Raw genomic sequence first — 10,876 nt, forward strand, 5'->3', positions numbered from 1 at the left:
CAGCAAGGAGCCAGGCCTTCACCCTCGGAGCCCCAGGGTGCTGAGGGGCAGCTGAGGTGGCCCAGGTACTGGGATGGACACGCCAGGCCCGTGACATGGTCTCCCTGGGGGTCAGGAGAGGACTGACAGAGGAGTGGACCCTGAGGGAGACCATTCCCTGCAGGCCCCCTCCCTCCACTCCTACACTCAACAAATGCTCTGGGCACCTGCCCCACAGCAGGCATTGAGGTTGGTGCCAGGGACAGTGTGACAAATCAGAGACCCAGTCGCTGCCCTCGAGCGCATGTAGGGCAGCCAGCCCAGCCAGAGCACAGGCTGCCTTCCCCTCTGCTTCTTGCTTTCCCCTGTCTGCTTTTTTCATTCACCCACCTGCCTGTCCATCTGTCTGTCCATTTCTGCTGTGCTGACCCCATCTGGAAACAACTGATTTCTCATGGTGTTTGGGCTCCCCGCCCCCCACCCCAGCAGGGCTCAGTGCCTGGGGGGTTGGGTTCTTGTTTCCAAGCCGACCCCTGCTTTTCTCGGTGGGAGTGGGGGTGGGGTCCAGTGAATCTGTCTAGTTCATAGGAAAAGTGTTCAGTTCGGAGACCAGGGACTTGAGGCTGGGTGAGGGGACTGCAGTAGCAAACACTGCCCTGGGCTGGGCACAGGACCCCAGGTCCCCGGCTCTGCTGGCCCTTGACCGCCTTGGACAGCCCCACCTCTTGCCCAGCCATTTCCTTTTATTCCCTGCCTCCCCACGAGCAAAGAGGCCACTCTTCCAGGGCTGTGGGAGCAGAGCAGCCTCTGGCCTGCCCACGTCGCTCTGATACCCTGGCCTCTGACCCCGCGAAGACAAGGCCCTCACAGGCTCCCCCGCCCTCCCTCCCCTCTTTCACTTCCCCTCTGGGCTCTCCCCACTGGCTTCACTCAGCCTGGCCCCAGTGTGGGAGCTGGAGGATACAGCAGCTGGGACTCCCTGAGATTGGGGTGTACCCCACAGTGGGTGTCAGAGTCATGCCTAAGCTCTCCCCCAGTCTGTCCCATTCAGAGTCCGTGTGCAACTGTGGGCACCTGAAACACAACTCGCCAACCCCAAACCAACCATCTCCGGGGCAGAGGGACCTGAGCTCAGATTGCGGGGCCGAGAGGGAGGCCGGAGAGAGAGCCGGGCTGAGGGTCAGGAGGCTCCGATTCAAGCCCTAGCTCTGCCTTTGTCTGGGCCTCCGTTTCCCCACCTGTAGTCAGACAAGAGTCCTGCTGGTCCCGCAGGCCAAATCCAGACAGGCTCTGGGACTGGACAGGATCCCTGCTCCAAGGAAGGGCGGGAAAGGACCTGTGCCCGTGGGCCATCTCTGCAGGTGGCGCCTGTATGGCATACAGAACTACAACCCCGAGCAGATCATGCTGAGCGCTGCGGTGCGCCGGACCAGCCGGGACGTCAGCATCATGAAGGAGAAACTCATCTTCTCAGGTGGGCAGCCCTGCAAGTTGAGGCAGGCCATGGGCTCAGTTATCTCCACCCCCCACGTGCACGTGAGGATGTGTACACACATTTGCAAGCAACACATACAGGCAGGGACACAGCACGGACATACATCCACCCACCCAGCTTCACATGCACCCCTCCACATGCCGTCATCAACTCCAGATCAGCTGTCAGCCCCATGGGTGGTGGACAGGGGTGACATGTGGGGGGAGGGGGCTGCTTTTAAGGCTCACCTCCCTTTGCCTAGTTTATACACCATAAATATAGCTCTTTCACTCCTGCTGGCTGCCAGCCCGTTGGCATTCCCAGTCTGATGGCGGAGGCAGCTGTATCAACAAATACATAGACAATCCGGTGCCCCTAGAGCTCTAGCAGGCATGCTGAGCCAGAGTGGGGTGCAGAGAAGGGTGGTCAGCAGTGAGGGTCCTGGGGCCCACTTTGCAAGGTGACCTAGCTGGAACGGGAAAGATGCATAGGAGGGGCCTGGGTGATGGGTTTGAGGTGAGGGCTGACCAAGCAGAGGAAAGGAAGGGAATTCAGGCAGGGAGAGCAGGTGTTCAGATAGTGAGGTGGCATGGCTTACTGAGGTACCAAGAACTATATCGTTCCATATGGCATGAGGGGTGGCCTTGCGCTCGCTCACTCCAGGATGGCACTCGGGAGGCACTCGGGCCTCGAGTGTATGGTCAGGAACTTGGGCTTCACTGTGAAAGCAGGGTAGGGTCATGGGCAGGTTTGTCCTTGTTACAGTAGGGCTGTAACAAGCACCACAAACTGGGTCACTTAAACAACAGAAATTCATTGTCTCAGTTCTGGAGGCTAGAAGTCCCAAATCAAGGTATTAGCAGGGTTGGTTTATTCTGAGGGCCATGGGAGAAGGATCTGGTCAGGCAGGCCTCTCTCCTTGACCTGTAGATGGCCATCTTTGTGTTGACGTGGCATTCTCCCAGTTAGCATCTCCGGTCCAAATTTCCCTTCTTTATAAGGACACCAGGCATACTGGACTAGGGCTCACCTTAATGACTTCATCTTAACCAATTAACTTCTGCAACAACCTTATTCTCAAAGTCACATTCTGGAAGTACTGGAGGTTAGGACTTCAACCTATGAATGTGGGGGACAGCACAATTCCATCTATAACAAGTGTGGACGGTGACAAGAGGGGGAAGCTGGAGGCAAAGAAACCAGTAACTCAGGGGAGAGATTGGATATGGGAACACAGAAGAGAGGAGAGATTTGAGGGACATTTAGGAGCCAGATGGGCTGGGGTTCAAATCCCAGCTCTATCCCCAACTAGATATGTGACCCAGAGCACATCAGGGTCAGACTCCTCGCGTGTAAAAGGGACTGGCCGCCCTCACACGGTGCTCGAGGGCTACCACCACGCCTGGCCCAGAGGGATGCTCGGTTAAGCACTGTCTGAATGAACAAGACCCCAGTGGGGGTGACTGGTTTGGGGGTTGGTTCTCAGGATTCTGTGAACAGCCACTCATTCATTCTCTCCTTTATTTAACTCATCCCTTCAACAGGTGAACGCCAGGCACTGTTTTAGGTGCTTAGGATTCAGAGATTCTTGCCTGTGGGGCGCTCGCATTCCTCCTGCCTTGGCTCAAAGGGACCCTTCCCTGAGTGCCTCCCCTGGTGCCCGCAGCCCTTGAGCCACACTGGGGAGCTCCTGGAAGGAGGGGCCAATCGAAAGCACCTGGGGTGCCCAGGCTCCTACAGCCTGGCCCAGAGAAGTCAGAAGAGTCAGGGAGAATGAATGGAAAGGAAGAGGCCAGCCCCTAGGCCCGGCAGGTTCTGCGCCTCCAGGCCCCCCATCTCTCCTTCAGTGCCAAAAGCCATTCATCAAGCGTGTTCTGAGTACAGACTCTGAGGAGCCAGCCACAGTCCTCACCCCAACCTGCCCACTCCAGGTTGGAAAGTCCTTTCCAGAGACCCTCAGCCTCACCAAGGCACCCCGAGTCCCCTCGGGGTGGGCTCAGCTCCACTCAGCAGACCTTTTCTGAGCCTCTGGTGTACGTCCAGTGCTGTGCCAGAGAGTGGGACACAGATGCCCGGACCTCACCCCTGTGCTTGAAGTACTCCAGCTGGTGGGGGCCACAGATAGTGACAGAACAGGAGGTGATGGGGTGGGGGGAAGCAGGGGCTAGGGTGGTCACGAGGAGTCCCCATCCCAGCTTGGGGGGCTGGGAGGTGCAAGGTCAGGGGAGGTTTTTAGGAGTCGGTAATAACAGAGATAAGAAAAATGGAGCCAGATTTTTAAAAAAGGAAGTGTTGATAGGGTGGTCACTCCCAGGAGAGGGGCCGGTGTGTACAAAGGCCCTGAGTACAGTAAACGCATGGGCACCAAGATTAGGAGGGTGCAGATTGTTTTCTGTGGCTGGGAGGTGGAATTCCAGGGGAGAGTAGACTGAGGTGTGGCCAGAGTGTTTGCAGAGTCCAAGGAGGGCCTTGAATGCCAACCTCAACAGCAAACCTGAACGCAGTGATTTTATCAGCCTCTAAGTGCCTGACCAGGACTTGCTGCTGGCTACCCTTCCCACTGCATGTGCCAGCCATCCGCATTGACCCCTCTTCTCCCCACTCACACTCTGCCTCCCTCTGGCCCCACAGAGATCAGCGATGGCATGGAGGTCTCCGATGAGCTCTCTGTGTGTTCAGACAACAGTTATGACACGTACGCCAACAGCGCTCCCACCCCTATGGATAACCGAGGCGGTGGCCGCCGCACCAGGACTCTCGCAGACCGGAGCGGGCGCTAGCTGAAGACCAGTCTGGCCCAGCCTGTGCCCGGCATGGAGGCCAGGGAACCCGAGAGAGCTGGCAGAAGCATGTCCGGACTGGGAGTGTGCTGGGAGCTGGCTCCCCAGCCTCCTTGTTGGCTCCAGCCCTCTGTCAGCCATGGCCTCCCTTGAAGGGGGCTCCCCTCTCTCCTGGGGCCCACTTGGGTCAGAACTCCAGCCTCGCAGATGCCCCTGCAGGCCTGGGGCTCCTTCTGGAAAGTTTGGGGCCCAGGGCCTGGTCTTCCTCTGGAGGCCTTCCCTTATATCCTGATCTGGAAGCTTTGCTGAGTTACTGGGCTATGCCATGCCCCCTGTGGCAGCCGAGAATGTGGATGTCCACGTGTGCCCGTGTGTGTCCATCCTCCTGTCTATGCTCAGAGGCAACCGACGACTTCTCTGCGTGTCTCCTGCCTTGAGGGCCTGGGCTGGGCCTCTGCCCCCAGCAGCTCTGTTCTTCATGTCAGTCTCAAAAGCACAAGGATTTTCAGCCCAGGAGGAAAGCCTGCTGCAGTGGTGGAGACACTCCTCTCCGACCGGCCTCCTACCACCACCTGCCATGCCCCAGGAGCAGCTGGAGGTGCCGGAAGAGCAGGCTTAAGGCTGCTTCTACCCCCTACCTAAGTGTCCAGCAGGCCTGCAGGGCAGAGTGGTGCAGAGGCCCGGCAGATCCACAGACTGACACAACCTCAGGTTTCCACATCAGTGGCCACAGCACAGTGGCCACTTGGGAAGAGTGTTCTAGGCAAGGCCAAGGGTGGGCATATGGCCAAGGAAGCCTACGGCAGAGTGAGCCTGAGGGCCTTGGCCAATACGATTAAAGCTGCCATCTTGACGTGTGTAGTCTCTGAATGGTCTGTGGGAGGGTAGGGAGAGAGTTTGCTGGGTTTGGGATTCAATTTTGGGCCAATGATTTGAGGAGGAAGCATTCTCAGAAATGAATGGAAGAGCGCAGGGTGCTTGGGCCCCTCCCCAGGACCCTGGGACTTCCTTAACAAACAGCCCTAGGGTTGGGGACCAGTACCCCCATATTGTGGTGGGGGGAGGTGGTCCTGGAGTGGTAAGATGACCATCCAAAGCCACACAGCTTAGAACAGACAAAGACAGAAGCCCGGCCAAGCTCTGACCCCGGAGCGTATGCATGCCTCCATAACCAGCCAGAGTGGCAAGGCCGATGAGGAGGCCGCCTGGGTCTGACGCAGGGCTGGGTGGTGGACCTGGCAGGTCCCCTCACAGCCATATGGAGGCTGAGGTGCTTCCTAGGAGCCAAGGGATATATCTCTTCTACAAACAGGGATCTTCTGGATAGAATTCTTGGGGTCTGAGCAATTCTGGCACCTTCTTGGAGGAAAGGAAGAGAAACCCCTCTCAAATACTGGAATCCAGACTGGGCCCCCCACATTAACCTTCTGGACTGCCCTCTGGGAACTGAGAGGATTCACCCTCCTTTCCTCCTACTGAACATCTGTCAAGTGCATCCCTTTCTGGGGCAGAGGTCAACTCCCAACTCTCCCTGGGCATGAAGCGTAAGGGAAATCCTGAATGGCTGGATCAGCGATGGGGCACACTGCTCTACCCAAAATGCCCCAGTAACCTCTCCAGCCTCTGGCAGACCCACCCAGGAAAGTGGATTTGACCTTTCATTGCAGCCTTTCCCTGTCCCATCAGTGGCCCAGGCCAGAATATTCCAGGCTCGTGGCCACACCTGGGCAATGTGAGACATCCCAGAGCCTTCAGGAGCAGGCAGAGAGGGCTGGGAGTTCTGAGTGGGACAGCTAGTTAGCATCCCACTCTCACCAGGGCCCTAGACCATACCCACCAGTCTAGCTGCCTCCCCTCACCCCAAACAATGGAGGGAGGATGGAGGCCATCCCCTAGCTGGGCAGGCAGGGAGCCAGTCCTGTCTCCACCCTCAGCGGAGCCTGCAACCTGTGGTCAGTGCTGGCTCCTGTCCCTTGACCTGAAGAGTTACTGAGAAACCCACCTTCCTGATGCCATCCCCACATTCTCCCCTTGTCTGTGGAGGACAGACAGACTGCCCTGTTCACAGGAAAACCAGAGACAGGGCCCCTTCCCTTCCCACTTCTTCCTTCCTTCCTTGGACCTCAGGGGTGCCGCCCCCACCCTCCACCTGCTCCAGGGCCCTCCTTCCCAAGTACAGAAATAAAGGGGCCCAAACCTTTCCTGTCCTTTGACAGCAACACACACTCCTTTTTTAGGGAGAAGAGACATATACCATCCCCTGGCATGGGGTACATGAAAGAAAATCTGCCCCCAGACCTCAGGACACAACTTGGCCAGCATCACAGTGACCCCATCACAGCTCCTTCCACAAACTCAGCCTGCCCGAGCTGGCCAGGCCACGTTCCTGCAGCACCCAGGCCTCATGGACTCCACACGGCACATGGCTTTCACTGCCAAACCTCCCGAGTGTCACAGCAACCCAATAAGATAAGGCAGGGCAGGAACTGCGAGCCTGGGTTCTGCCAAGATGAAGAGCGGGGCCAAGGGATGCGCAGTGATCTGCCCAGGGTGGCATGGCGAGCCACGGCGGTTCCAGGACAAGACCCCAAGTGCCTGGGCCTATCTGGGCTCTTGTCAAAGCAACCTCCTCCCAACAACTGTCCTATTCTGTGAAAGCAAATCTCCTCACTGGCCTCTCAAATACCAGACCTTGTGGCCCTTGTGGGGGCAGCAAATGATCTGGGACCAGCCTGTGGCGTGGTCTCCTCTGGCTGCAGGAGGCCAGGCTGGCCCAGAGCTGCGTCCTCTCATCTACCCCAACCAGGCCTGCTCAGTACCAGCAAGGCCCACCACACTGAGTCCCCTCCAACGTGGGTCCGTTGCCGAAAACCACCTCAACTCATACCACACCACGGGCATAGGACACGCACGGGCCACAAGACACAGCCCCGTCCTGCACAGACAGACCCACATCACACACAGGATCACATAGACACAAAGAGGGACACACTAGGCAGACAACCAGACACATGAAGTCCTACGATGACAATGTCTGCTGTCAAACAGGAACACAGATAGGCTGAGTCACACAGAGGCAGGAGGAAATCCGAGACCCCTAAGCTGTGCAGCCAGTGTTAGTCACACCTACCACTACACAGTCACACCCACCACGTCCCTGTGTGCTCCCACACTCACATACAGGTACCCTGGAACACCTGTACCCTCACAGCCACCCAAATATACCCCAGCTCCTTAGGGCAGTCCCCCCACACACCTTCACATCCATGCATTTACTCAGGGGCATAGCCAGTGCCAGATCACCCCCAATCCAGGTACAAGGATCCCAGAGATGCACACACAGTCAATGCCACGCTTACTCACGCCTCCTTCCTTCCCTCCCTCCCAGGGCTGGTCCAAGAATGGAACAAAAGCCCAACGTCCCCTCCTCCCCTTCTCCCCCTCTCCTCTCCCCTCCCCCCTGGCGTCCAGCCCCTTTGTCCTCCTGCAGCTGAGCTGAAGCTCGAGTCCAGGCAGAGCTGCAAGGACACTGGAGCCCGGACTGCCAGGGGTGCAGCAGCAGGACAGACAGCAGTGGTCACTATGAGAGCAGCAGCTGCAGAGCACCCAGGTGAGGCCATGGCCAGGTAAGTGCCAGGTACATCCGGGGACTTAGCCCCTCAACCAGGAGGGCTATGTGGTGTCTACAAGTCTGAGTGTGTGAGGGTGTGTGTGTGTGTGTGTGAGGGTATGAACAAGAAAACAGGGGGGCATGTCAACTTCTAGGGGCTAGATCCCTTAGTATGCATCAGAACTCTTGGCTGGAGGCACCTAGATTCTTCGCTAGGACGGGAGAACGTCCAATAGAGCCCTCCCTGGGAATCCCTACCATCCACGTCGCAACTGGGTCTTCTGTCCCCCAGACTGGGAATTCCCAGGGTGGAAACGGAGTCTGATATCCCAGTGTGACCACAGTGCCTGGCACAGGAGACAGCAGTAGAAAGAATGAAAAAGTACTGGTGCACTTCCCAGGAGGAGACTCCCGCTCTCCGCTCCCAGGCAGCCCCTTGTGCTGCAGGGAGAGGTCCCTCCTTACCCTGAAGAGACCTGCCCTCCTGGATCCCAGCTCAGGGACCTGCTTGCTAAGAAAGCAGCCAGCAGAGAATGGAATGGGGACAGCACGCTCCGATGACCTCTCTCACCTCCCTCTGCTGGTCCCGGGCTGCTCCTTAGGACATGCCCTCACCCTGGCAAGTGTGGCCGAGCAGCTAGGCATGCAGAGTCTGGAGCCAGGTGGGTTCAGGGCCCAGCCCCTCTACTTGGGCATAGTTAGCCTCCTGGGACCCTGCCCACCAGGGAGCTCATTTCTGTAATCCTGACATGGGGCTCCACCACCCAGGATGACCGGAGCATGAGCAGTGAAAGCCGGACTAACAATGGGCAAGATCTGACCTCCAGGGCAAAGCAGTCTCAGAGGAGGCAGAGCACGGGGGATCAGGAGCATGGCGGGAGAGGCAAGAGGTAGAGGGCAGAGTTGTGCTCCCCTGGAGTAAGTTGCCACATACAGAAGTGAGCTCCCTGTCCCTGGAGGTATGCAAGCAGAGACTGTGTGTTTATAATGCCAAATCACGACCAGCCCAGTACCGCCCCCTAGTCTGTAGAGTGCTTTCACAAACACCCTTCCTTTGATTCTCAGCACGACCTCCGAAGGGCGGGTTTCCTGTGTGCTTCTTTCCTCAGGACAAACTGAAAGAAGGGCGGGGCATCTAAAGAAATGTGCAGGGTTGTGAGGATCAAATTGCAATTATGTACGTAAAAGCAGCCAGCACACCTGGCGTGCTCCCCTCCTCTTGTGTTAGCTGAGTCTGTACTATGTTCCTAGCATTTTCATATTCCACTTCATAAGCACAATGTCACAATCCTACTAGGTGAGCGTTAGGATCCCATTTCAGAAGAGGAACCTGAAGGGGAGTGACTTGCACAGCTCATGCAGTGAGTCAACGACAGAGGCAGGTTTAGAACCCGGATCAGTCCTTAGAGCCAGTTCTTTCCATCTCCCCACAGTACTTCCTTGAGAACACGGAGAGAACTTACTACAGAGAGGGCTAACTAACTTCCCTCTCAGCCTGGGTTCTAGTCTGCCCTCGTTCCCTCTGGGCCTTCACAAAGATTGTTCTCTAAATGGAGACATCCTCCCTGCACTCCCTTCCCTTCTCCTGGCTAATTCCCCCTATGCTTCTCAGTCTGATGATCCCTCAGGGGATACCTTCCCTGACGCCCCTCCAACAGGGTCTAGTGCCCCTTCTATTGGCTCCCACACTCCCCTATGGGACCCCCCACCAAGCTGTGAGAGCCAGGAGAGCAGGGTCTATGCCTGTCTTGCTCACTGCCTGGCACAGAAAAGGCTCTAAATACATGCTAGCTTAATACATTCACTCAACCTCAAACAGATATTAACTGAGCACTTACTGTAGGAGAGGCAGATATTAAATAGAATAATCAGGGGGTGCCTGGGTGGCTCAGTCGTTAAGCATCTGACTTCAGCTCAGGTCATGATCTTGGGTCCTGGGACCGTGCCCAGTGTCTGGCTCCACACTCAGCGGGGAGTCTGCTTGTCCCTCTCCCTATGTCCTTCCCCCCACTCCTGTGCGTCCACTCTAATAAATAAAATATAAATAGATAGATAAAATCGTCAGGGTTTGGTCAGTGGGGAGCACCTACAGGAGATCAGGAGACAGACTAGGGTGACAAGAGGGAGCAGAGCTGTTCCTCCCCACACCACACTAGGTCTCTGTGGGGTAGCCTGAATCCCTTCCACTGCTCCTGTCAGGGGGCCTTCCTATACAGATATTTTGCGCAGGTTCCTGTAACCTCCCAGCCCTCCCATTCCAGACCTTGGAGAGGTAAAGTCTCCCTGCTGTTGGCGGCCACGGGCACTGCTTTACCCCTTGTGGGAGGCCCTAAACACCGTCCACGTGTTTGTAAATCATCCCCTCATTAGACTATCCGCAAATTATCCCATTTGAGAGCTTGCCATCTGTCTCCTGCTGATACTGATGAAAGTTTAACGAGTCTGAAGGACAGAAGGAGTAATATGGCTGCAGTGGGTAAGCGAGGAAGAAGCTGATATAGCTAAGGCAGGGACCATCTGCAGGTAGGCAGGGACTAGATCCCTGCAGCCATTACGCCTCTGGATGAAGGGATGGGAGGCAGAGCAGCTGAGTACATGAAAGCACCTGCGTTACATTCATGCTTGCCAGCTTGAGTAAACCAGGGAACGAAGAACAAGAGAATCAACGGATGAGGGGTCTCCTGCCCTGTCGCCGACCCAACCAGGTGGTTTTCCGACGCTGTTTGTGTTCTTTACCGGGCAGGATGCTGGAGGGCCCAGTGCTGGAGGAGTCGGAGCCCGGCTCCCTGGCGCCGTGCGCGGGGTCCTGCCACGCGCAGCGCGTTCTGCAGACTCTCAACGCGTACCGGCGGAGCGGCACCCTCACCGACGTGGTGCTGCGCGCCGGCGGCCGCGACTTCCCGTGCCACCGCGCGGCGCTCAGCGCGGGCAGCGCCTACTTCCGCAGCCTGTTCGCGGCCGGGCGGCCGGAAAGCGGCCTGGCGGTGGTGCCCGTGGCGCCCGTGGCCTCGGAGGCGGGGCCGGGGGCGGCGG

At 57.3% G+C, this 10,876-nt stretch overlaps 1 protein-coding gene across 3 annotated transcripts in view; it reads left to right on the plus strand.

Annotated features, from left to right (window-relative positions):
• The window catches only part of GDPD5 (glycerophosphodiester phosphodiesterase domain containing 5), an 84,588-nt gene extending 79,502 nt beyond the window's left edge, over positions 1–5,086 (plus strand). For all 3 annotated transcript variants that reach the window (XM_019795362.2, XM_002915300.4, XM_034666321.1), the window contains 2 exons: positions 1,341–1,453; positions 4,085–5,086. In XM_019795362.2, coding sequence (XP_019650921.1) covers positions 1,341–1,453; positions 4,085–4,233 — 262 coding nt within the window. In that variant the 3' untranslated portion in view covers positions 4,234–5,086. The remainder of the gene's footprint in view (positions 1–1,340; positions 1,454–4,084) is intronic.
• The last annotated feature ends 5,790 nt before the right edge of the window (positions 5,087–10,876 follow it).

The sequence above is a fragment of the Ailuropoda melanoleuca genome, chromosome 8 (assembly GCF_002007445.2).
Source record: "Ailuropoda melanoleuca isolate Jingjing chromosome 8, ASM200744v2, whole genome shotgun sequence".
NCBI lineage: Eukaryota > Metazoa > Chordata > Mammalia > Carnivora > Ursidae > Ailuropoda > Ailuropoda melanoleuca.